Source organism: Chiloscyllium plagiosum, chromosome 10, assembly GCF_004010195.1.
Source record: "Chiloscyllium plagiosum isolate BGI_BamShark_2017 chromosome 10, ASM401019v2, whole genome shotgun sequence".
Lineage (NCBI taxonomy): Eukaryota > Metazoa > Chordata > Chondrichthyes > Orectolobiformes > Hemiscylliidae > Chiloscyllium > Chiloscyllium plagiosum.
Genome location: NC_057719.1, coordinates 30,413,477 through 30,441,184, shown reverse-complemented (window position 1 = coordinate 30,441,184; position 27,708 = coordinate 30,413,477). Strand labels below are relative to the sequence as shown.

Sequence of the window (27,708 nt, the reverse complement as noted above, 5' to 3'; positions counted from 1 at the left end):
ATGCTGCCTGACCTGCTGCGCTTTTCCAGCAACACATTTTCAGCTCAATATATTTAAAGGACCAAACCAACTGGATGATCTTCAGTAACTTGTGCCTGAATGCTTGTAGTTCTCACTTGATGACTTGACACGTTAAATTTCATCAGGAATGTCATTTGTGAATTATAGCAGAAATTCGAACTATGATAATTCCCTTTCCCTAAGCTTGCATATTGAGACCAATTTTTATGTACCTTTCGTGCTCCAAGCTATGGTCATCTGGTATGGATGAGAAATTGAATTTATGATCGTTCTTGTCTTTATGACATTTGAAATAAAGGCCAGCATTTTTTTTGTGCTTTTGTATCTGTTCATAAAGTTTTAGTAATTTGTGTATATGGGCACCTAAATGTCACCGCTCCCTAGGATAGCATGCTGAAAATCAATCCTCGCTATTCCCAGAGTTATGGGAGGCGATGACCTAGTGATATTGTTGCTCAAATGTTAATCCAGAGACCTTGACAATGGTGGAATGTGAATTCAATAATAATCTGCAGTTAAGAGTCTAATGATGACCATGAAACTGTTGTCAACTGTCGTAAAATCCAACCTTGTTCATTAATGTCCCTTAGGGAAAGAGATCTGCCATCCTTGCCTGGTCTGGCCTATATGTGACTCCAGACCCATAGCAATGTGGTTGACTTTTAAATGCCAGTTGGGTATGGGCAATAAATCCATGTTAGCAACATCACATCCCGTGAATTAATTTTAAAAAAGAAGTCAAACATTTTAAAATAAGTATTCAAAATTCCTTAATTTACCTGATTTTCAGACTCCGGTTGATAAGCATGGGCTAAGTTTCTGTACTTAACTGGACTTGCTATTTATTACCAATAATTAAACTCTAGCTACAGATAAATAGTTATAAACCATCTGCATATAACACAAAAAAATTAAAGCTCTAAACCCTTATAAACTCCCTTACAAGCACTCCTGCAAATAGATAGGAAAAAAAAACTGACGATAGGAAAACTGGGAAGGCAGTTTAGGAGCCTCTTGTTCACAAGATCTGTTGAGTTGGTTCATGCTGATCAAAGGGTTTGTTATCAGCCTTTCTTTTTCCACTGCAAGAGGCGCAGAGTGCTGGTTCACTTATGAAAAGTCTCTGACTTAGCAATTTAAAAAGGCACAACTACCAGGAACTTCTGAAGGAAAGATAAAATTGTTGCCTTCATGTTTGAAGTGCATTTTCATTGCAGAGAATAGAGACAGTGCCTGAGCTAGTGGAGATCTGATCACTTCTCTGTATTTTATTCACTAGTCCATAGGCCAATACATTTTGTTTAGCCAACCAGAGCTCCATCTGAGTACAGAACCCCCTTGGCTTCAGTTCACCTGCAAGCTAATCTTTGATTACTGTTTTCTGAAGCAGCTGTTTAAATGATGTTTACCATGAATGTCAACTTCTCAAAACATACAGCAATCCTTTAAACATTTTTTAAAACAGTTGTTCATTTCAGTCCACAATTGTAAAAGCACAGTAATAAAATACATGGTCTTTATGTAAATGTCTTTACGGCCACAGATCACTAATGTCAGGCCAAGGTCTTATTTCTGGCTTCCCAAGTTGCTCCAGTATGCCATGCTATGCCTAAATAGCCCAATTCTATGCTTTGCCATTGAAAACTTATGTGCGTGTCATTTTACAATTTTCTTTAGATTTAGTTTCACAACATGGATCAAGCAAGGATAAAATTGAGCTGGAAGTTGTGAACTAAAATGTGAAATCACAAAGCTGTAGGCTTTGGAAATCTAAAACATAAACCGAAATTGCTAGCAAAACTCAACAGGTCTGGCAGCAAAAGTGGGGAAAGAAAAGCAGAGTTATTGTTTTGAGCCTGACTCCTCTTCACTGAGAACTGAGTTCTGATGAAGAGTCACCAGACTAAACATCAACTAAAATCTGAAAGCTGCTTAGTTTTGTAGCAAAGTAATTTTTAAAATGACATTGAGGGATATGGGCTTCACTGGCAATGCCAGCGTTTGATGCCTATTTCTAATTGCCCTTTAACTGAGTGGCTTGCTTGCCCATTTCAGTGGGAAGTTAGAAGTCAATTATATTAGTGAGACAGGTAAGGATGGCACATTTCCTTCCCTAAAGGACATTTGTGGGCCAGAGGAATTTTTATAAACGTCAGTTTCATGGTCGTGATTATGGTGACCAGCTTTTTAATTCCATTTCAGTTTGAGTTTGTTTGTCTAAAATACCCGAAAGGCATTTAATTTTTTCTTCATTTTAGAGGGAAAATAGTTTGTTTTTTCAATAAACATTTGATTTTTGATTTCAGACAAGCTCAGACTGCTTCAGTAAGCCCAGCCCGAAGGAACATGTTATCAAGAATATCTTTGGTAGGTGAAATGTGGCCTTGTAAATTTCATTTTGTTCCTAACATGACTTTCAAACTACGAAGTCTTGTCTAGTGCTGCCACCAAATAATTAAAGTAGTCGTTTGATGAAAAACGAGGTAGAGACAATGATGTATGTCTGGTGAATTTTTGAAGCATGCATCAGGTCAAGCAGAATAAGCTGGAAGGGAAACGAATAAATTTGGCAAGGATGAATATGAAAATAGAATGAGAGATAACACACAAATGATCTGGTAAGTGGAAGGGGTCATCCCATTAGGGACAAGGAGGATGGTATCTGTTTGGTGCAAGACAAGAATGCTTAATAGGTAGTTGTATGGTGTTTACTTTGGAAGAAAATGCTGACAAAATATCCATAGAAACAGCGATAATTGAAAAGGTAAAAATTATTCAGCATGTCAGAGAGTCATGCTGACCAGCTATTCTATAGAAATCTAGTTCCATTTGGCCCATATCCCCCTAGACCCTTCCTATTTGTAAATCTCTCCAGATGCCTTTTAAATGTTTGTAATTGTACCAGCCACCTTCACTTCATCTGGCAGCGCATTCCATACACTCTACACCCTCTGTGAGAAGAAGTTGCTCCTTCGGTCCTTTTAAACTTTTCCCCTCTCACCTTAAACCTATGTCCTCTAGTTTTGAACTCTCCCATCCCTGGGAAAAGACCTTGCCAGTGACCCTATCCATGCCCCTCATGACTTTATAAACCTCTATAAGGTTACCCCTCGGCCTCTGATGCTCCAGGGAAATAGCCCCAGCCTATTCAGCCTCTGCCTAGAGCTCAAACTGTCCAACCCTGGCAACATGCTTGTAAAACTTTTCTGAACCTTTTCAAGTTTCACAACATCCTTCCTGTAGGAGGGAGACCAGAATTTAACGTACCAATGTCTTGTACAGCTGCAACATGACCTCCCAACTCCCGATGAAGGGCTTTTGCCCGAAACGTCGATTTCACTGCTCCTTGGATGCTGCCTGAACTGCTGTGCTCTTCCAGCACCACTAATCCAGAATCTGGTTTCCATCATCTGCAGTCATTGTTTTTACCTCCCAACTCCTATATTCAATACACTGGAAAGGGTGACTCAGCTGGGAGTGGGTAGGTCACCTGCTCACATGGTGTGCATTCCAAGTTGCGAAAGGAGGTGAGAGTAGAGAAAGCAGAAATGTTTGCCAGAATATTCCTACAAATGGCTGGATGGATAATAGATGATGTCAATAGGATTTTAAGAAAATCTTTTACGAGCTATCTCACAAAATGTACAGAGACAGACCACTCGCCTAACCAGTTGTTTTAGTTTTACGTTCCAGTTAAGCCTCTTCCCAGCTTTCTTTCTATGAATCTATCTATTCCCTTTTCCCTCAAATGCTTGAAAATCTTCACCTTCAATGCATCTAAATTATTTGCTTTAATCATTTTACAAGCATTGAATCCCATACTCTGTCCATGCTTTGAGTAAGGAAGTTTCTTCTAAATTTGCAATTGGACTTTTTGATGAAATCTTTATATTAGTAGCTTCTAGTTATGCTTTCTCCAGAAGTGATTTGATTCATTATTGTTACATGTACTAAATACAATGAAAAGTTTTGTTTTGCATGCAGATCATAGCCTACAAAGATTGTAGGCTGATTAAGCAGAGTGAGGAATACAATATTACGGCTGCAAAGAAGATGAATAAAAAGCAAGGTCAACGTTAGATTTGAAATTTGAGAAGTCTGTTCAGAAGCCTAATAGTGGGGACAAAGCTGTTCTTGAATCTGTTGGTATGTGTATTTTAAGCTTTTGCATCTTCTGCTTGGCGAAAGAAGTTGGAAGAGATTATAACTGGGATGGGAGGGGTCTTTGGCTGCCTCTCCATGGCACTGAGAAGTGTAAATGGGAGTCACTGGTTACAAGGTTGGCTTATGTGATTGTCTGGGCTGTATCTTCGACTTCCTGTGGCTTTTTATGGTTCTGGGCAGAGCAGTTGCCATGCCAAGCTGTGCTGCATCCAGATAGAATGCCTACTTTGGTGCATCTGTAAAAGTTGATGAGGCTTCTTATGGATTTCCTTAGCCTCCTGAAGAAGGACAGGCATTCTTGTGCCACCTTGAACATCGCATCAACATGGATGGTCCAGGGCAGATTGATGATCGTCACTCTTAGGAGCTGGATGCTCTCAACAACCTCCACATCAGCTCCATTGATGTAGATGGGGGGTGTGTCCTCCTTGCTTCCTGAAGTTGATGATTAATTCTTCAATTTTGTTGACATTGAGAGAGAGGCTGTTATCTTTGCACCCCGTTACCAAGCAGTCCATCTGTTTCCTGTATTCTGTCTTTATTTGATATCCAGCCTATGTCTTTGTCATCAACAAACTTGTGGATGGAGTTCGGACAAAATTTGGTGACATTCATGAGTGTACAGAGTACAGTATGGAGCTGAGTATATATTCTTGCGTAAAAGTGAAAACAGTATCTCCTCTGTAAAAAGCTTACACAATTTTCAAGACCACCTAATTCACATCGAATCCTCCTTTCTTTAACACCACCTTCATGTGTATACCCATGCATTCCTTGTCAACCTTTTTTGCATCCTGTCCTTTAAATCCTTTTGATAATATGACAGCCACAGCTGCATGAGGTCCTCCTAAGTACAGGGTTGTCTAATCAAGATTTGGTACATGGTCAGCATAACTTCCCTACACTTCGGTTCTATTCCTCTAGAAGTAAAACATTTTTAGGTTTTATGGTCTTGCTGATCTCTGCATATTTTATGATCTAAAATCTATGACACATGTGTAGTTATTTATATGTTTATACTCAGAAGTTCTGTTACCCTCATCGTGCCAAAACCTGCACTTTGAAAATATTATGTGGCCTCCCTATTCTTCCTACGAGAAAGTGTATTACATCATTTATCTGTTGAACTTAATCTGCCAATTATTTCTCCATTCTGCAGTTTTATCTAATATCAATGAGCAGAAATTTCTCCAATAAAGTATTGGGAAAATTGAAGCCATTTGTTTTGATCCTGTTTGACTAGCTTTTATTTCAGTCACTGGGAATGGGTGAGTATTTATTTGCCATCATTTTTTTTAAATTTCTATTCAGCTTTGGGATGTGGATATTGCCAGCTGGGCAAGCATTTATTGGCTGTCCCTTGTTGCCGTTGAGAAGGTGGTCGTGAGCTGCCGCCTTAAACCACCTGCAGTCCGTGTGCTGTAGATAGACCTGCAATATTGTTATGGAAGGAATTCCAGGATTTCTGACCCAGCGACGGTGAAGGAATGATAATATATTTTCAAATCAATTAATGAGTAGCTTGGAGGGGGTACTTGCAGATGGTGGTGTTCTCATGTGTCTACTGCCCTGGCTAAGTGGTTGTAGTGTTGGCTTTGAAAGCTGTTGTCTAAGGACCTTTGGTGAATGTTGAGAGTGCATCTTGTAGATAGCCTCTACTCAGTGTTCGTTGTGGATGCGAATCAAGCAAAGTCTTTGTCCTGAATGATGTCAAGCTTTTTGTGTTGGAGCTGCACACATCCAGGCAAGTGGGGAATGTTCCATCATGTTGGCAGGCTTTAGTGAGTCAGGAAGTAAACAGTTCTGCATGACTCCTTGCCTCTGACATGCTTTTACCGCCACAACATTTACATGACTAATGCAGTTTTTCTGGTCAACGGTAGCCCTCATGGTGTTTATAGTGGGGGAGTCAGTGGTGGTAATGCCTTGCATATCAGATAGTGATGATTAAATTCTCTCTTGTTGGAGATGATCATTGCTTGGCACTTGTGTGGTGTGAATGTTATTTTCCACATGAACCCAAGACTGGATTTTGTTAAAGATCTTCCTACGTTGGGACTGGATTGCTTCAGTATCTGATGGGTCGTGAATGGTAATGCATAATGTGCAAGTATGTGCAAACACCCCATATCTGACCTTCCAGTGGACCGATGAGTAGGCTTTGGGGAGTCAGGAGGTGAGTTACTCATTGCAATTTTCTGAGCCACTGACCTATTCTTGTAGTCACTGTTTATATGGTGAGTCCAGTTAAGTTTCTCATCAATAGTAAGCCACAGGATGTTGTTCGTGAGAAATTCAGTGATGGTAATGCCATTGAATGTCAAGGGGTAGTGATTAGATTGTTGTTTATTCAAGGTGGTCATTGGCTGGCATTTGTGTGGCATGAATATTACTTGCTTCTTGTCAGCCCAAGCCTGGATATTGTCTAGATTATGTTGCATTTGAATATGGTCTACTTTAGTATTTGAGTAGTTGTGAATGGTGTTGAATATTGTGCAATCATTGTCGAACATTCCTACTTATGACCTTGAAATGAAGGGAAAGTCATTAGTGAAGCAGTTGAAGATGGTTGGGCTTAGGGCACTAACCTGAGGAATTTTACCTGATATCATTGCTTCCGGTTGTCATCACTAATATTTTCACATTATTTGATATAAGCATCATTTGTCTTATTAAGTAAGTGACTCAAAAGATTATTGGGGGTAAATAGGAATGTGGATTTGGAGTACAAGCAGATCAGCCTTATTGAAAGGTAGAATAGACCTGAGGAGCCAAATAGCTGATTTCTGCTCCATATTTAATGCTTGTATTATGATCTAATCTATTCTAATATTCACTCGTGCTTAATCTTTTATTTTGGTTAATGATAAAATCCTCTCTCTTAAAATTTTTAATTAACCAATCAAGTAATGTCTTAAAAATTGACTGCAGTGAATGGGTTTCTAATTACAGTTAATTGCTTTCCTAAAATCTATATTCTCAGTTATTTTACATTGATATATGTTAGAGGAGAAAGTGAGGTCTGCAGATGCTGGAGATCAAAGTTGAAACTTTATTGCTGGAACAGCACAGCAGGTCAGGCAGCATCCAGGGAACAGGAGATTCGACGTTTCGGGCACAGGCCCTTCTTGATATATGTTAGCCATTTTATTCTGGCATCTCTAAACTTACACTTTTGGTTATGCAAAATAAGAGAACTCATCTGACAGTCTTAACTCTTATTCTAGCATGATCAATTTTATCGGTGCCTGGTGTGACCAGTATAGAAATGGATACTAATTGCAAGAGTGGAAGAGACAATTTGGTTCAGTAGTCTATACCATTGTTTAACCTTCACTTAAGCAACGAGTTTGAATTACATATCCTGTACCCAAATCACTTCAACTCATTTTTCTTCTTCTACTGTTGCTGTCTAATGTTGAATGTTGCTATACTTTATGCCTTAAAACTAGCAAATAATTATCTTTTACTTTGTCTTCTGAATTTTTGATATTTGATCTTGTATTTGTGATCTCTGAATTATGGAAGCAGTACTCTTTGATTCACCCTGGTTCCCTAATTACATGCTTTTAAACATTTTGTACTGTAATCTGTGATATTCTTTGCATTTCGCAAGTTTATTAATAAATTTGTAATCCTGTGTTACACTGCTAAAGTCTCCATATTTTTTATTATTTTTTTTCTGGGCAGTTCTTCATGGTTAAAGGTGACATGCTTTGACACTAAAAGATTTTTGACGATCCCTTTATCCCTACTATCTCCCTTTTGACAAATATGACAACAGGTTTCCACAGCAACCACATTGGGACCACAGCTATTCATGGCATGCAGACGCTCAGAGCAAAGGAACCAAGGGCATTGTTGTAAAGTTTGCAGAAGACACGATAGTGTTGAGTAAGTGGAGAGGCTGCAAAGGATCTGGATAGACGAGGAGAGTAGGAAAGAAGTGGTAGGTGGAATATAAATGTGGAAAAGTGTGAGGTTATGCACTTTGGTAGGAAGAATAGAGGCATAGACTACTTTCTAAATAGGGAAATCTGAAGCAAAAAAGAACCTGGGAGTCCTGGTTCATGATCCTCTTCACCTTAACATGCATGTTCACTTGGCAGTTAGGAAGGCAAATGCAGTGTTGGCATTAATTTCAAGCGGATCCAATTAAAACTTTCAGGATATTGCGAGTCTTGGATAGGGTGGGTAAGGAGAAGCTGTTTCCACTAGTCAGACATACTTATTTGCAATCTTTGTTTTTCTCTCTCACACACTGTCTGTCAAATACCACCTTTTTCCTAGCTGTTTTCAGTTCTGACAAAGGATTACTAGACTTGATGTTAATTCTGTTTTCTCACTACAGATGTTGCCAGGCTTACAGAGCTTTTTCAGTACTTTGTTTTTGTTCCTTATTGTTCTTTAACTGTTCAAAGGCCTTTTCGGCCTCATGTGAAGTTGGGATTATACTGAAATGATTGCAAGTGGTATTCCATGAGATGGACTCAATAACACTCACTTTTGAAGACCAGAATATATTAAGGAGATGCTCAATGTGTTCTGTCCATCAGGCATTGATCCCTGATGAGCACTTCTGTGTTCTTGGCTGGCTGTGAAGTAGGGCCTTGCGTGCAGGGAATTCAGGTAGTCTTAACTACACTAAAGAATCTGTGTGCCAGTTGTGATTATTGGCTAACCCACTAGCCAGTTATGTTAGTCATGGGTCTTTTTGTTTAGATGGGTCTCAGCCTCAGAGGAAGTTGCTTTCTAGTTCAAGTTGGGTTGCTTTCTCAATTTCAGAAATATCTTGAACTTGTCAGCACTTGGATTTCTTGCTAGCTTTCATTGAACTAGTCATGATGTTTCCTAATTGAATGACTGAGCATTTCATCACTGGTACAGCTTATGGAACCGTTGAGGGCAGACCAGGCACTGTGTCCGCTCTGTGTCTTTTGAAATTAAGGTGCTGGCTGCTCAGGTCTCTGATATCATGGTTTTTTGAGTACTTCAGTGTTGATTTCCCTGCGGCATTGTTTCTGTTTCCACTGCAGCTTTGAGGGAGCATTAATGTTGATGGAGCAATTAGGCAGTGGTCCATCCAGCAGTCATCAACTTTTGTCATGGTGCAATGAAATAGATGTCCTTCACTTGGATCATATAGTCAAGCAGATATCAGTCCGTCAAGCAACGATGTTGTAATTTTGATTTTTGTTTCTCAGACAAAACAAGCTGTTGGTTATAATAAGGCCAGACCATAGGCATTTTGTTAGGAGCACAATACCATTGCTGTTGGATTTCCCTTCTTCATCGATTTATCAGAGGCCTTCAGGTGTGGAAACAGGCTATTTGGCCCATCGAGTCTACACCGACCCTCCAAACATTATCCCACCCAGACCTGCCCCTATCCAACCTCTGTAACCTTGGATTTCCCATGGCTAATCCACCTAGTCTGCACATCCCTGGACACTGTGAGCAAATTAGAATGGCCAATCCAGCTTCTAACATTGAAGTTGCCAAGGAGGATTAGCCTGTCACTCTTTCTATGTTATGGAGTCCAGTAAAGTGCTCAATACTTTAACTGAGGACATAAGATTTTATTAGTGTTCATCTTGGTTTCTTTATTCTAATATTCTTGAGATAACACCTAGAATTCAATTAAAAAAAGATCCTTGGGAATCCAAGGTGCTGCCTTTTTATGTCTTCTAAATATATATGTCCAGTTCCTCTGTTATTGCATAGTACTGAGCTTGCTCCTATTTAGAGTCTAATAACTGCTGATTTATTTAATAAAATACATTATATTAAGTTGAAATATTCTGAGCTTCAATATTTCTTTGCAGCAAGAAAATTAACTCTCTCTCGTATTTTGGCAGCATCTGCAAATGATGTCAGTATTCCTTCAAGTCCCATGCCCAAATCATTGATTTAGCTCCAGCATGTGCTTTTTTTTAATCCAGTTTGCTAATTAGGAATGTGAAGGCATCGGAGAGTGCAGAAAAGATTCATAAGATTGTTTTCAACGCTGAGGAACTCCGGTTTTGTGGATAGATTGGCACAACAGGAGCTGTTTTCTATGAGCAGGGAAGATTAGCAGATTTGACATAGGTGTTCAAAATCATGAAAATTCGGGAACGTTTTCTTGTAGAAAGGTCAGGGGTCAGATAGCTCTGTTTGAACATAATGAGGGGAAAAAAATGGTGGCTTGTAGAAAATCTCTTCCACAGTGGTTAGGAATCTGGAATATACTGACAGAGGTGGACTTAGAGTCATAGAGCTGTACAGCATGGAAACAGATCCTTCGGTCCAACCTGTCCATGCCAACCAGATATCCCAACCCAATCTAGTCCCACCTGCCAGCACCTGGCCCTTATCCCTTCAAACCCTTCCTATTCATATACACATCCAAATGCCTCTTAAATGTTGCAATTGTACCGGTCTCCACCACATCCTCTGGCAGCTCATTCCATACACATACCACCCTCTGCGTGAAAATGTTGCCCCTTAGGTCTCTTTTATATCTTTCCCCTCTCACCCTAAACGTATTCCCTCTACTTCTGGACTCCCCGACCCCAGGGAAAAGACTTTGCCTATTTATCCTATCCAAGCCCCTAATAATTTTGTAAACCTCTGTACGTTCACCCCTCAGCCTCCGACGCTCCAGGGAAAACAGCCCCAGCCTGTTCAGCCTCTCCCTATAGCAGGGAAAACAGCCCCAGCCTGTTCAGCCTCTCCCTATAGCACAAACCCTCCAACCCTGACAACATCCTTGTAAATCGTTTCACAACACCCTTCCGATAGGAAGGAGACCAGAATTGCGCGTGCAGAAAAGATTTGAATGTTATATGTGAAGAGAATGTATTGCAGGGCTAAAGAGAAAAGGTGACGTAGTAGGCCTAGATTAAATTCTTATAGAGGTCTGTCTTGAATATGACAGACAAAATGGTCTATAATTCTTCAAATTTCCCATCACTTAATTTTCTCGAATAATCTACTATCTGTAAGGTAATGATTTTTTTAAAAGTCCACTTCAAACTAAATTCACATATTTCTTTCTCATATCTTAATTGTTATGGCCTGAAGTTTGCATTACCCCCAGGCTATTTCTACATTGAATAACATAGAAATGATCTGTTCTTTTAATAACCTGAAAGTCCTGTTGCTTGAGCCTAATGCCTTTATATAATGTGATTGCATGAGAACGGAACAACCTTGCATTATAAGAAAATAGCGCAATTGCCACGGCATTTAAACTAATGGGACCAGAATCTCATTATAGTCAATACAGGTAAGGAAAGTTTGCATTCTACAAATAACTGTCTGAATTCTTCATTGCGTTAAAACCAATTCATGTTGAGGAAGCACATGTTATTGCAGAACCGACTGTATTTTGACTTGATTCCTGATCAAAAGGAATGTTGCCATTCCTGCTGCTTACCTTGCTTTCATTTTGAATCTAGAGAAACCTCTTTTAAATACTAGCTGCACAAAATTTTATTTAAAGCGTAACAAAAATAGTTCCCATGTTTTAATGTTTGCCTTCAGATTCCCATGCCAATCATTGGTGGCCCTTTCTTCACACATCTGTACCCTAAACTCTGGAAGTTCCTCTGTCTTTTCATTGTCTCTTTCGTTTTGAGGCTTTTTTAAAATTCACTCTTTCAGTCGCGTTTCAATGGCTCTTCTAAAATCTCCTTTTGCAGTGTTAACTTTTGTCTGATTATTTTCTGTGAAGTGCCTTGGGTGCTTTTCTATATTGAAATCTGAGCTATTGATTTGAAATAGACAAAAAGAAAAAACTTTTATGTAAAAGACTATTTATGCAAGATTTGTCTAGACTACACAAGTGTTTGATACTTAGTCTTGTGTACCTTTATTTGATTGCTTTATTTCCAGGTGTAAACCACTCTTTTGGAAAGAAAAAGACTATTTGCCATAAATTGTAACCTTCATTATGCAGGTTTTGGCATATTTAGTGGTTATACATGGATTACCTTTAGCAGTTGACCTACAATGATAGGATTTGCTCTTTATTGCTTTTGTTTTCTTTCAGCCAAAGCCTCATCAGTACATGATGCCATTACCCCAGTTACATTATACTGGACATTATGTAGAACCCTATAAATCTTCTCAAGGTAGAGTACTTAAAGTCGTCATCATCATCATTACAGTTTTCTTCTGTTGCCTTCTGTAATTCAAATTTGTATCCAAAAACAATGGAACTCAAGCATTTTTGACAATCATTGGAAATTGCAGTTGCAGACCTCTGTTCCAAAGGCATTTTTTCCAAAAAGCCCAATAAGGTATATCATGTCATATTAATTTGCATGATATCATGCATGTTTGATGACATAGTAATATGGTAGAATAGTGATTGTGTTGGAAGATTAGTAATTCTGTTCTTGGACCAATGAGTCAGGATTTAAGATCCCTTGATAACTAAATAGTATAAATTCAATTAATTAAACAAATCTGCTTGAAAGGTAACAAGATTACACTCTTAAGCATTCACTTTTAGTGCGGGTTGCTGAACAATTTTGACCAGAAAATGCCTTTTCTATGGCTATGATTTATGCATGGTTCTAGAGGTTTTTTTGCTTTGTGGCATACAGTTGAACATAAAATCATTGTGGAGAGCTGCTAGTTTAAAAGAAAAACTTGAAACAAATTTTAGAAATTCTAAGCCTTGAATTATCTATTTCATTTTTATCTTTGATTAATATTGTATATTAAAATTATTTGTTATAACCTTTGACTATGTAAATAAACTTAACTGACCAAATTTTTTGTTACTCCATTGAAATATGACTTTATTTGACAGTTTTAAGTAATTGGAGACTAGTACCTAAACAAAATATCTTGTGTAAAGTTTGGCTTCTGATTCATCTATTGGTTTTGATTTGGTCCAGGACCAGGGATCACCATCTAGGAATACAAGTAGACCAGTTAGGACTGAGATGAGAAATGTTTTTCACTGACAGCTGAGCCTTGGAATTTGCTTCCACAGAAAGCAGTCGAGGCAAAACATTGTATGATTTCAAGAAGGAGTTGAATCTAGCATTTGGGATTAAAGGAATCAGAGGGAAAAGTGGTAAAAGGCTATTGAGTTGGATGATCAGCCATGATGGTGGTAATGAATGGCAAAGCGGGCTTGAAGGGCTGACGGGCCTATTTATCCTAGTTTTTGTTTTTATATTGATTCATCATATTTCACTGTTAAGCTAACTTGTGTGTAGATTTTGGATCAACATTAAATCTCTATGGTTCAGCTGTTAATTCTCTGTACCCTTCACTTTTTACTTAATTTCAGACAATGTCTACATGAATAATCAAAACAGCTTCTATCGATCGCAGACCAGTTTGGATAGAGCTCCATATGAATACAGTGGTCGAATCCGAAATGGCAGTATCTATAGTGCACACAGCACAAGCTCTTTAAATAACCCGCAGCACTTTATGCAAGCATCTCCTATGTCTTCAAATCCTAGCATGACTGGAAGTGATGTGATAAGAGGAGATTACATCCCAACTAACAGACACAGTGCAATTATTCCACCTTCCTATAGGCCAACTCCAGATTACGAGACTGTTATGAGGCAGCTAAATCGTGGAATGATTCAAAATGAAAGGCAAAGCCATTCAATGAGAAATCTCAACATAGGCAATTCTTATGCCTACAGTAGACCAGATCCGCTTGTTTATAGCCAACCAGAAATCAGAGAACATGCTCAGTTCAATTCACAAAATATGTATCAGTATCCTTTTCATTTGAACTATAGTTTCCATAGTCCATCTCCATATATAACTTCAACTGAGCGACGCCCAGTTGTTGGGGCTGTTAGTGTGCCAGAATTGACCAATGTTCAATTACATGCTCAGGACTACAATGCTGCAAACATGCTGAAAACTCAAGTGTACAGGCCTCCTCCACCCTACCCTTATCCAAGACCTGCAAATAGTACACCTGACCTTTCCCGCCACCTGTATGTTAGTAGCAGCAATCCAGATCTGATTACGAGGCGTGTGCATCACTCTGTACAGACTTTTCAGGAAGATAGTTTGCCTGTTGCACATTCACTACAGGAAGTCAGTGAGCCCTTAATTTCTGCCAGATTACATACAAATATTCATAAACGTAACAGTATTGAGATTGCTGGACTTATGCACAATTTTGAGAGTTGGAAACTAAAAGAAAGGACTGTGTCCACACCAAACAATGAAACAAACTCAGAAAAAATAACCTCTGCAAATTCACAACCAAATGTTTATTTTGAGCAAACAAAACCCAGAGAGACTGAAGTTCACGAGGACAAAAGTTACCATCATGGGCGATCTTTCTCAGATGCAACTATGCTGATTCACAGTAGTGAAGAGGATGAGGAATATGATGCAAGGTGCATTGAGCATACGTCTCAGATACTACCTCTTGACTCCCCATCTCAAACGTCAGCCAAGTTAAATCAATTGATTAATGAACCATTGGCAGATTATCTGTATAGTTCTGCACCTACTCTTGGAAGACAGCATAGTTCAGAAAAGCGAGCACAAGAACGGGAGGTAACAGAAACAACACGGTTTCTGCCATTTGTGTCTGAGTCTGATCTCAATACAGTTGGAAAGATCCAGATAAGAAGAGAGTCTTCAAAGAAGAGACCAATGTCTGAAGTGCTTTCTAGTAAATTATATGCTATGGAAGCTCTCCCACCACTTGGGGTGAGTAATTTAACACTAGTTCTTTATCTTAGCTGTAAATATATTTCTTACATGTTGTACAACCATTATACAACATTTATTCAATTAAAGGTCTTTTATTGGCTTATTTAAGTCATAGAAAGCTACTTGGATCATTTAAGTCCACACTTGATTCTTTGTAAAACAGTCCAGTCAATCCTATTCCTCTTGCATTATCCCCCTTATCTTGCAAATTTATTTTTCTCAAGTGCCTATATCTGTGCTTCTGCCATCGACATATTGAGGAATTCAGTTTATTAACAGTCGCTGCGCAAAATGGTTCTTCCTCACATCCCTGTTTGTATTTCATGCACAAAATCTTGAATCTGTGTCCACTCATCCTTGTACTATCAACTAAATGGGAACAGCTTTTCATTTGAATACTTTAAAGTAGATGATTAAATTAGATTCCCTGTGGTATGGAAACAGGCTATTTGGCCCAACCAGTCCACACCGACCCGCTGAAGAGTAACCCATTCAGACCCATTCCTGTGACTCATGCACCTACCTCTATGGGCAATTGAGCATGACCAATTCACCTGACCTGCACATCTTTGGATTGTGGGAGGAAACCGGAGCACCTGGAGGAAACCCACGCAGACACTGGGAGAATGTGCAAACTCCACACAAACAGTCATTCAAGGTGGGAATTGAACCTGGGTCCCTAGTGCTGTGAGGCAGCAGTGCTCACCACTAAGCCACCATGCCGCCCTGCCCAGTTATCTCAACCTGTCACAATTTGAACACATCTATCAATTCTCCCTCAACTTCTTTTGCTTCAAGAAAAATAGCCAAATTTCCCCAGCTTATGTTGCAGTTGCCTAACTAGATCCTTTTCCAGATTCAGCACAACTTCCCTCTTTTGTACACAATATCTCTATTTAAGGAACCCAAGTACATATACTTGATTAATTAGTCTTTCAATATGTCCTGAGACTTCAAAGATTACACAGGGCCCTCTGTCCCTGTATAACTCTCTAGATCTGTGCCAATAAGTGATTGCCTCTTTCTATCTCTTCTGCTAACATGAATTGCCACTCAATTTTCAGTATTAATTTCTAGCTGCTACTTGTTTTAACCATTATGCTAGCTTATCACATACGGATGAGGAAGGACACAACTTCGACTGGGATAACACATCCATCCTCGGACAAGCCAAACCAAGACACGCATGAGAATTCCTAGAAGCATGGCATTCCAACCGGAACTCTATCAACAAACATATCGAGTTAGACCCCATCTACCACCCCCTGAGAAAAGAAACAGGAAATGACTTCACCACAGGAAATAACATCACCAACCCAAACATATCAATAGGAAGCAGGAATTTTCAGCATTGCTTCGCCTGAGGCCCACTGAAGATGTTATCTAGTAGGGTAGCAAAATGTCTGGAAACGAATCTTCCAGCTCAGTGAGCAAACCTACATCCAAAAGCTTATGCCCTGTTGCAATCAGTTTTATCTTCCTAAACCTTCAAGTTTAGTATCATCTGAAATTTTTAACTTGCACTCTGTATTCCAGTATCCAAGACATTTATATATAAAAAATGTAGTGATCCCAGTGCTGATGCTTGGGGAGCTCTGCTATCTGTCATCTTTCAATTTGAAAGGCATTAATTTATTGCAAATCACTGGTTTCTGTCCTTAAATCAGTTTTACTTTATCCAAGTTGACAGTGACCCTCTTCCATAAGCCTGAATTTTGTTGATCATTCTGTAATGTCATAGTTTCAAAATGAATTACTTAATAACACTTTTAGACTGCATCTATTGCATTTCCTTCATCTAACTTCCATTACTTCAAAAATGTATTTAGAATAATCAAATACAAACATTTTTTTTAACAAATCTGTAATGCTGTCCTTAATTTAAGAAGGCGCATGAGAAAGGATTACACTGCCAGGTTTATTTTGCCTGAGCTGAAGAAGCAATAGGATATGGCAAGTGACAAAAATGTTTTATTGGTTTGGATGCATATTTCATAATTGAAATGCAAGTTGAAAAAGGCAGGCTGGGTAGTCCAACAAGCATCTGTCATTTTGTCATCAGTTATATTTGAGAGTTTTGACATTCCTATGTGCTAATGCAAGCAGCAGGTGCACCATTAGAAGGTTGCATAGTCTTGCAATTCATTGCAAGGACACCTGAAGAATAATAGTGCTACTGTCATAATGTGTGGTGATGGAAAAGTACAGCCAATCAGGCAGCATCTGAGGAGCAGGAGAGTCAACATTTCGAACATGAGCTCTTCATCAGCTCTTCCCTGATGAAGAGCTCCTGCTCGCAACATCACCTCTCCTGCTCCTCAGATGCTGCCTGATTGGCTGTATTTTTACTAGCACCACATATTTCGATTCTGATCTGCAGTCCTCCGTTTCTCCTATAACTGTTCTACTGTCAGTATAGTCCATGTTACCAAGCTCCAAAGCTTTTCTGCCTCCAATTTATTCCAGGCTAGCTTTGGAATATCAGCTAATGCTCATTGTATATACATTCCTACATATTAGGAGCAAGAGTAGGCCATTCAGCTGCCTTTTGAAATATAGGCCCAATTTCTCTCACTCCATCTTCTGATAACCTTCGACTCCCTTGTTAGTCACAAATCTATTTTATTTATCTATCCTATCATCTATCTTGTCTTGTCCATCTAATTTGCTGAAAATGTGTTGCTGGAAAAGCGCAGCAGGTCAGGCAGCATCCAAAGAGCAAGAGAATCGACGTTTCGGACATGAGCCCTTCTTCAGGAATGATTCCTGAAGAAGGGCTCATGCCCGCAACGTCGATTCTCCTGCTCCTTGGATGCTGCCTGACCTGCTGCGCTTTTCCAGCAACACATTTTCAGCTCTGATCTCCAGCATCTGCAGTCCTCACTTTCTCCTTGTCCATCTACTTTGTCTATCTTAGTTCTCCTCACCTCTCAGATCACTTGCTTTTAATTTGAGTCCCATCATTTCATGTTATCCCACAAGGGGGACATTCTTTCAGCATTTGCTTTGGCAGATTCTGTTAGGATCCTGTATCTCAATAAGATTGTCTCCTCTTCTGGATGTTGGGCCCAGCCTTACAACCTGTTCTCAAATCATAGTCTGTCCCATTCCAGATATCAATGGAATGAACTAGTGTAAACCCTTCTTTGTACTGATTTGAATTTAGTCCTTTCTTAGCCAATGACGCCAAAACTACACAGCACTCCAGATGTGTTTTCACCAATGCTCTGTACAAATGGAGCAAAATGTGGCTATTTTTATTTCCATTTCTCCTGATAAATAGCAATATTCCTAATCTCATGCTGTATCTAAAAGTTGATTTTGTGATTCATGTACCATGACACCTTGAACTCTCTACCTCCATTCTACAATCATTCTCCATTTAAATGACGTTGTTTTCTCTATATTTCCTGTCAAAGTGGACAAGTTCACATTTTTCTGGCATTGTATTCCAACTGCCAAATTTTTTGCCCATTTGCTCAACCTATCTTTACCCCTTTGCAGGCTACTTACATCCTCTTCGCAACTTAATTTTCAACCTATCTTTATGGCATCAGCAAATTCTTGCATTTTTATTCATGGGATCTAAGCATTCTCTCATGACCAGTCTGTATAACAATTAACAATGGTTACATGATCACCATTAAGTTATTATTTATTGAATTCAAATTTCATTATTTGCCATGGTGGGATTTTAGCCAGTATCACCAGAACTTTACTCTTTACGTTCAGTCACCTGAAATAGCTCATCAAAAGCCAGTATCCCATCACCAAGTCACCCTTTATTTACATGTGCATAGTAGTTGACACTGGTCTGCCTTCCTCAGAGCCAGCTTACCAGTGTGAACAGAGCCTCTCATATTCCTGTTGATATCGAACATAGAAAGGTGCAGCACAGAACAGGCCTGTCAGCCCACTATGTTATGCCGAGAATTAATCCTAATATAAAATTAAAGTAACCTAACCTATGGACCCCTCAATTCATGTGCATGTCCAGCAGTCGCTTAAATGACTCTGCTTCCACCACCACTGTTGGCAGCGCATTCCTTGCATTCACAACACTCTCCATGTCTCTCGTTACCTTGTATACCTTGATTACCTCTCTTCCTCCTTCTCTCCAGAGAGAAAAATCCGAGCTTAGTCCATCTCGCTTCATAAGGCAAGCCCTCCAGTCCAGGCAGCATCCTGGCAAATCTTCTTTTGCACCCTCTGCAAAGCCTCCGTATCTTTCCTATTGTAGGTGACCAGAACTGGACACAATATTTCAAGTGTGGTCTCACCAGGGACTTGTAGAGCTGTAGCAAAACCTCGCGGCTCTTAAACTTGATCCCCTGTTAATGAAAGCCAAACTACCATATGCTTTCTTAACAACCCTATCCATTTGGATAGCAACTTTGAGGGATCTATGTACTTGAACACCAAGATCCTTGTGTTCCTCCACACTGTCAAGAATCCTGTCTTCAATCCTATATTCAGCATTCGAGTTTGACCTTCCAAAATGCATCACTTCACATTTATCCAGGTTGAACTCCATCTGCCATTTCTAGCCCAGTTTTGCATCCTATGTCACACCGCAGCCTGCAATAGCCCTTAATACTTTCAACGGCACCTCCAACCTTTGTGTCATCTGCAAATTGACTAACTCACCCCTCACCTCCTCATCCAAGTCATGTCTGTCAGTCAGGGCTCCCCGAATGGACCAGGCTAACAGCCCCAATCAGGCAACTTATTCTGCGAACCACCTGGCTGTCCTCATTACATCATCACTTCCCCCAACATGAATTAAAGTTATCCATGATTTTTGCAGTTACTTTTTCGCAAGTCCCCTTTTTTGTTTGCTGTGTACCCTGTTGTAACATGTGGTTACTATTAGGGGCCCTACATACAATGCCCACCAGTACCTTCTTACCTTTTCTATTTTGCGTTTACCCAGTTTGATTCTGCATTGTGATCTAGAGATCTAAGATCATCTCTTTATTGTATAAGTGTTACTTTTTCTTAGCTTCCTATCCTCTTTAACTGTTATGAACGCTCTCAGTCTTTAAAACCTTACAGCCATGTCTTTAAAATGGTCACCAGATCATTTGTATTTTTCTATTTATGCTGTCACTTTTTCAGTTTTGTTCTAAATGCTGTGCATTTAGATACAGAGCCGTGAGATTTTGTCTTTTTTACTATTTTCCTTACCTCTATTTATAACTGCTGTTGCATTCTTAGGTTTGCATGTTCTGTCCTAAACTAACATGTTTTGACCATCATTGCTTATTTTTAGCTTTCCTTGTTTTCTCTGTTCAATCATCATATATTTCCAAAACTTGATCCCTCGCCCCTTACCAAAGGTACACATACTTTATCAGAAACGCTTGGGTCCAGCTGGTTTTCGGAATTCGGAATTTTTCGAATTTCGGAATGTGACAGTTCAATGGTGAAATTTTTAAAAATCTTACCGAACAGCAGGTTCAGTGAGTACTATGGGCCCTGAGACAGAATTGAGGCCTGCCAGTGCTCAGCCATGGCCCCCCACATCATATCTGAGTGACATGCGTCGAGTGGGTGTGGGGTTAACTGTTTGCACGTCAAACAACCTTGTTAATGAGATAAACACTTCATTTAAAAAAACCCTTCGGATTTTGGGGCTTTTTGGATAAAGTGTTGTCTACCCATATTTAGTTTAAAGCTGCATCTACTATCCTAATTAAATGTATCATTGAACATGGCCAATACATTCCCAGCAAAGATGCAATGCTCACCAAAGAGTTGCATTTCAGAAACCATGCACAGTCATGTGGCCAGATGTCCAGATCCTGTTCCACCATTGTTTGTCCCTGCTCACTTATGCCATCCATTTGAACTAACACTTTGATATAGCTGAACTGTTGCTTCTAAATGCCAAAACCGGGTACATGGAATGCTGCTTTATTGTTGTTCTAGGCCTGCAAAAACTGACAAAACAAAGTATATAATTACTGGAATTCTCTAGCAAAAGAGTCCTGTGAGACTCCAGTTAACTGATTCTCTGTCCATGAGATGCAGCTAGACCTGAATTTCTCCAGCACTTTGTTTTTATTTCAGATTTCTAGCATCTGTGCTATATTTGGCATTGTTTGGCTCTTGCTTTGATATATGTCCTACCTTCAAACTTTTAAGTCTATGTGGCACAGATTTGAATGTCTTTAGAAGACAACTTGTTTAATGAACCATCACCAGATTTGGCTAGGTCATTTAAGGCAGTATCCAGTTTATCTGTCCTTTGCTGAAACAGCACCCTATTCAAACCCATCCAGGAAGGCAAAGATAACATGAGATTTCTCCTTCATTCAAACCCTTCTCGTAAATCACCCTTTTCCTGCCATCTCCATCCCCATCTCTAATGGTGAATGCAAAGAATTGTTGAACTGTTTTGTTCTAAAAATTATCTCTGCTGTTTCTCCTATTGTCTTTGGCTCACTGGATTAACTTCCTCTCGGTCCAATCTCCACGCGCTGTATATCTCGTTTGTGCAGTCTGTATCTTGCTCGTGCGCTTTCTCTCGCTCTCTATAATATCTCCCCAAATGTTTTTTCAAATTTTTCTTCTAGCTTCATTTCTGCCCCCTCTGAATTCATCTTGTATAAATCTTAAACTGTGATGCTCGAGCTTCCTTTTCTGGCATCTGTTAAGTGATATTAGTTTTTCTGTCACCCTGGATGCTGTTCTCTTTCAAATCTGCCATTATCATGCTTTCTTCAGAAAAACATTCTTGACGTTGTGCTATCTATCTTGGTGAGAAGTGGGGAATGTGAAAGAATTGTAAACAGTTTATTATGAAGGTGTCTGTTCTTTATGGTTATGCAGCAGATTGGTTTTTGGAAAATCTGTCTTTGGTCTTTGACCATTTCAGAGATATTTGCTTTGTTCATTTGAATTGTTCTATCCTCTTGCATCATTTCTGGCTCTGCAGAATCTTATCATGCAGATTTTGTACACTGAGAGTGAATGTGTTCTTGATTGTTACAGCTGTTAACTAATGTATTTTGTATTTTTAAAATTGTTCTTATGTTTTGAAGGATATAAGAAAAGGAACTCGTATATCAGATATTAGGAAAATTGGACCACTGAAACTGGCAGAATTAAATGGATTGACACCATTTCAAAAGCCTTTACCTGAAGTTATTAAAGATGAGCCTATCAAGACATCACATGATGATAGAGTACGATTTAATATCATTTACATTATTTATATACATTCAGAGTGTTACTATTTGAAGACTGAACTGTTAAAGACCTAATGTTTGTTGAAACTCTTCATACCAAGAATTACAATTGAATTAGTGAAATGATAATTGCAAAATATAAAAAATTACTGAGATTTTATCTGTGGGCATGAGTAGTACAATTGAGCTTCACATTTCTGCAGGGAAATTACCCAGAATTCCCCATTCCTATTCACACTACATATTGGAACTGTGCATTTGTGAATAGACATGTGAAGCAGTGGGGCTTATTAATCCTCACAAAGTAGTAACACGCTGGTTCAGCTTTAGGAATTTTTAAAGTAAAACTTAAGGTTATTTTACTTGTAGATATTTCAAGCATATTTTCATTGTTAAAAATACTGTTGTAAACGAATATTTAAAAGGTCTTTCTCATCCATATTTCAATGAAAGCATGTATAAGTATCCACTAAAATAAAAATTATATGACAAGGTTTTAAAAAGGTTATCTTTCTCAGATAGCCACATTCCGTCCTGACTTAGAACTATATTGCCATCCCTTCGCTGTCATGATGCAAATATCTGGAATTCCCTTTTCAACAGCACTGTAAAGCATTACTCACCAACAGCTCACTGGCAGTTGAGGCATGGACAATAAGTATTAGCCTAGCCCAGGATGCCCATCTCCCATGAACAGGTGAAAAGAATTGCAATTTCTTTTTCTCCTTGTACCTTATCCAAGTGTGCTGAAGTCATAGTATACTACAACTGCCATGTCATATGTGGTTAATATTTAAGGTTTAATTATTACTGACCCATCAGGAGCTACCTCTGGTTAATTCCATTTTATCATTAACTATTGACAAAATTGATGAAGGGCAACAATGTTATTGCAAACAAATATAAAACAACGGGAAAAGAGTTTTAATTATGAAACTACTTCCAAAATCTCTCAAATCATTTCAGAATTTTCCCAAATAAAAACAAAGACCGGCTGATGCTGGAAATTGGAAACAAAAACAAATTGCTGGAAAAACTCAGCAAGTCTGATATATCTGTGGAGAGAAATCTGAGTTAATGTTTTGGCCCCCCTGAACCATTCTTAGAGCGGTTCTGAGGAAGGATCAGTTGACCTGAAATGTTAACTCTGGTTTCTTTCCACAGATGCTGCCACTCCTGATGAGCTTTACCAGCATTTATGTTTTTGTTTCAAAATCTTTCCAGTTATTTTTATGTAATGGCATTTTAGCTTAAAAGTTTATTCTTCAGAATTTAAAGTGAAGCTGTATTTTAGGAGGAAGAATTTTTATTGGAAGAAATTAATAGTTTCTTTAAATCTTTACATTCGTAATTTAGCGAGAGCCATGCCTTAGCTTTTGGTTATTGAAAATTTTTGATGTGATAAATATAAGGCTCTGGATGCACCTTCTAGAGTCATAAAGATCTACAGCACCGAAACAAACCCTTTGGTCCAACTCGACCATACCAACTAGATATCTAATATAAGACTAGTTCCATTTGCCAGCATTTGGCCCAGATATCCTCTAAACTTTCCTATTCCTTTTAAATATTGTAATCATACCAGCCTGCATAACTTTGTCAGGCAGCTCATGGGCCACCCTCTGCATGGAAAAATTGCCCCTATAACTTTCTGCTCTCACCTCTAGATTGGACCCTAGGAGGAATACCTTGCCTATTTACCTATCCAGGAGAAAGTGAGGTCTGCAGATGCTGGAGATCAAAGTTGAAACTTTATTGCTGGAACAGCACAGCAGGTCAATACCCCTCATGATTTTATAAAGTTCTTATAAAATCACCCATCAGCCTTTGCTTCGGGGAAATAGCCCCAGCCTATTCAGCCTCTCCCTATAGCTCAAAATCTCCAACCCTGGCAACATCTTTGTAAATCTTTTCTGAACCTTTTCAAGTTTCACAACATCCTCCTTATCGGAGAAAGACCAGAATTACATACAATACTCCAAAAGTAGCTGAACTATAATTCTGTCCAGCCGCAAAATGACCTCCCAGCTCCTATCCTCAATGCTCTGACCAATAAAGGAAAGTATACCAAATGCCCCTTTTGCTATCCTGTTTACCTTAGACTCCACTTTCAAGGAACTACGAACCTGCTCTCCAATGTCTTTGTTCAGCAACACTCCCTAGGATGTTATCATTAAGTGCATAAGTCCTGTCCTTGATTTGCTTTTCCAAAGTGCAGCACCTCATATTTATCTAAATTAAGTTCATCTGCCACTCCTCGCCACCACTTCTGCCCAACCTGATCAAGATTCCATTGTAATCGGAAGTAACCTTTGCTGTCCACTGCATCTCTAATTTTAGTGTCATCTGCAAACGTACTAATCACACCTCCTGTGTTCACATTCAAGTCATTATCTAAATTAAGTTCATCTGCCACTCCTCGCCACTTTTGCCCAACCTGATCAAGATTCCATTGTAATCGGAAGTAATCTTTGCTGTCCACTGCATCTCTAATTTTAGTGTCATCTGCAAACGTACTAATCACACCTCCTGTGTTCACATTCAAGTCATGTATATATTAGTTTGTACTTTTTATTGTTGGGTTTTTAAAAAATTATTCTCATGAAAGGTAATTTCTGTAGGATTCTAAAAGGAAGTTGCATTAAACTGGAATTTCTAGAAAAGGATATTTGTTTGCAGTAATACAAATATAAAACTTCAAGTATTAAAGATGCCTCTTAGACCAGTGCGATAGAGGGCTGTCATGGCTGAAATAGAAAGCTGACTTTTTTTTTTTAAATGAGTGACTGTAAGAAACAAATGCTAATTATCTAACTGGATAAAATAGCTTGACTAAGTTGCTCTGCCTTCGATAAAGATCTGAACTAACCAATAGTATTATAATTATTACAGTTTGCTTGAGGTCTCCACAGGTTTTAATTCTTCATTGGTTGCTGCAACTGTGTTTACATTCACTCCTGTATTGTTCGTAATCCTGTTAGAGAAAGAAGAAAATTAGCAAAGGCAAAAATTCTTGCAAATTGCTTACAAAACGCAATGAAAAAGATGTTTTCGATGGTGAAGTGTGCTTTGGAAATCTGTTTATTACATGACTGCTTCAGCAAGTTCAATCTAAAATAAAATGGCTCTTGTAAATGTGCTTTGTATTTTAGTGCAAAATTTTGGAGCAGCGTCTAGAACAAAAAATGGTGTTTACAGAATATGAAAAAGTTCCAAAGAAACACCCAACAGCAGAATGTACCATAGCATTACTACCTGAAAATGCAGAAAGAAATCGATTTGCTGATGTTATTCCCTATGATGATAATAGAGTGGAGTTAGTGCCTACAAAAGAGAACAATACTGGTTACATAAATGCATCGCATATTAAGGTATTTAGGTTTGCTTAATAATTGTTTTGGTTTGTGAAAAGTTACAAGTATGGCAATCCTGAAAATTCCATTGAATTTAAGTACTTTGCCAATATTTGAAATAAACAACTTTTTGTTCGCTTTACCATGTTTGTCAATACCTTTCTCCTTTTCGTTACAGATAATAGTGGAAGGCAAGGAATGGAGTTACATTGCCACGCAAGGACCACTCCAGACCACTTGCCTTGATTTTTGGCAAATGGTGTGGGAGCAAGGGGTTGCCATCATTGCCATGGTTACAATAGAAGAGGTATTCCCTAATTTGCTTTAAGCTGATTTACTATCTATATTTTCTATGTATTTGTTGAGCTTTTGTAATAAAGAATCATAAGATGTTAAAATAGAGCTAAACATTCTAAGTGAAAGCTTGGTTTCTTTTTTTCCTTGATCATGCCAGAATCCATACTTCAATCACACTTCATCAACTTGAATATTATTCTTGGACTATATGGTCTCTGGAATTTTAAAAATGTACTTGTGCATGCTTGCAGTACTCATGAACATAGTATGTTACTGCTGATGAATGAGTTGGATTTCCAGGCTCTTGGGTGGGGAGGGAGTATGGGGAGGAAGCAGAATGAGGTATATGGAGCTCCAAAATGCTGAAATTAGTTGATGTGCTGTTTTCCCATGCAATTTTAACCACCACCATCACCTTTTGCAGAGACAGGTTTGAGCGAGCAATGTGTAACTGACTAGGTTTGTTCAGAGCCTATTTACAACTGATAGAACAAAAATTCCTTGGCCTTCAGTTTCGCTTTAGCTGGTACATTTTGATGCTTGGAAATGAGCAGCTAGTGGCAGCTCTTCGGAGAGCTGTAGAGGTCACTGCCTGCGAGGGCAGCTTAGTGTATATGTCGTTTCAACCATAATCGCCTATAGTACTGGCTTAATTGTATAATTTTCGTTTAGAAAGGTTGGTGAGAGGAAACTTCCAATTTGAAACACTATCCCTTGCAGACTGTTGCACCTTCCTAGCATGAAGGCCTTTTACCCTGTAGCTTTGAGACCTGTCCACCATCCTTAATTAGACTAGGAACATATCTCCATTGCCAGCTAAAGGAGAATCTGTGAAATTCCACTGAATCACTGACCACTATGGGTGATCTCAGGGTACAAAAGCATTCCTGATTCCTATTTCCTACTTCTAAAGGGAAGATCCAGCCCCAAAAATAACTCTAAGTTGTGGAGATAATGAGTTTTTAAATTTCTTTTGCATACCTGGCAGGCTAGTATTTATTGTCCATCCCTAGTTGCCCTTGAGAAGGAGGTGGTGAGCTTCCTTTTTAAAAAACTGCAATCCATACGCTGTCAGTAGACCCACAATCCTGGAATTCCAGGATTGCCACCCAATGACAGTGAAGGGACAGCAATCTATTTCTAAATGCGGAATGGTTCTTTGGGGAATATGCTGGGACACAAGGTTGCACGTTGTTTTGGAGTATGACATTGCCACTGTTGATGACAGTCACTACCTCATGGATGCCAAATCTTGAGTTGCTACATCTCTTTGAAGCTCTGGATGTAGGTTTGCTTGCTGAGCTGAAAGGTTCGGTTTCAGACATTTTGTCACCATACTAGGTAACATCATCAGGTGAGTCTCCGGATGAAGCACTGGCATTATGGCCTGCTTTTTGTGTTTCGTTTTCCTTGGATTTGTGGTGTAGATTTCTGTGGTGCTGTCATTTCCTGTTTTTTTTTCTCAGGGGGTTGGTAAATGGGATCCAAGTCAATGTGTTTGTTGATAGAGTTCCAGTTGGAGTGCCATGCTTCTAGGAATTCTCGTGCCTGTCTTTGTTTGGCTTGTCCAAGGATGCATGCATTGTCCCAGTCAAAGTGGTGTCCTTCCTCATCCATATGTAAGGATACTAGTGAGAGTGGGTCATGTCTTTTTGTGCCTAGTTGATGTTCATGTATCCTGTTGGCTAGTTTTCTGCCTGTTTGTCCAATGTAATGTTTGTTATGGTTCTTGCAAGGTATTTTGTAAATGACATTAGTTTTGCTTGTTGTCTGTATAGGGTCTTTCAAATTCATTATCCCATACTAGGTAACATCAGGTATAGTTCATTAGTTTTAGTGTGTTGGTGGGTTTGTGGGCTACCATGATGCCAAGAGGTCTGGCAGTCATTTCCAAGATCTGTGGTGTAGGGGAGAGTTGCTAGGGTTTCTGGATGTGTTTTGTCTGCTTGTTTGGGTTTGTTGCTGAGCAATTGGTGGACTGT

General features: G+C 39.0%; 1 protein-coding gene across 4 annotated transcripts in view; it reads left to right on the top strand.

Moving 5' to 3' along the window:
* The window catches only part of ptpn21 (protein tyrosine phosphatase non-receptor type 21), an 87,083-nt gene that overhangs the window by 47,704 nt on the left and 11,671 nt on the right, over nucleotides 1–27,708 (top strand). For all 4 annotated transcript variants that reach the window (XM_043697288.1, XM_043697286.1, XM_043697290.1 and 1 more), the window contains exons 11-16: nucleotides 2,328–2,388; nucleotides 12,221–12,302; nucleotides 13,478–14,880; nucleotides 21,930–22,073; nucleotides 25,229–25,447; nucleotides 25,608–25,736. In XM_043697288.1, coding sequence (XP_043553223.1) covers nucleotides 2,328–2,388; nucleotides 12,221–12,302; nucleotides 13,478–14,880; nucleotides 21,930–22,073; nucleotides 25,229–25,447; nucleotides 25,608–25,736 — 2,038 coding nt within the window. The remainder of the gene's footprint in view (nucleotides 1–2,327; nucleotides 2,389–12,220; nucleotides 12,303–13,477; nucleotides 14,881–21,929; nucleotides 22,074–25,228; nucleotides 25,448–25,607; nucleotides 25,737–27,708) is intronic.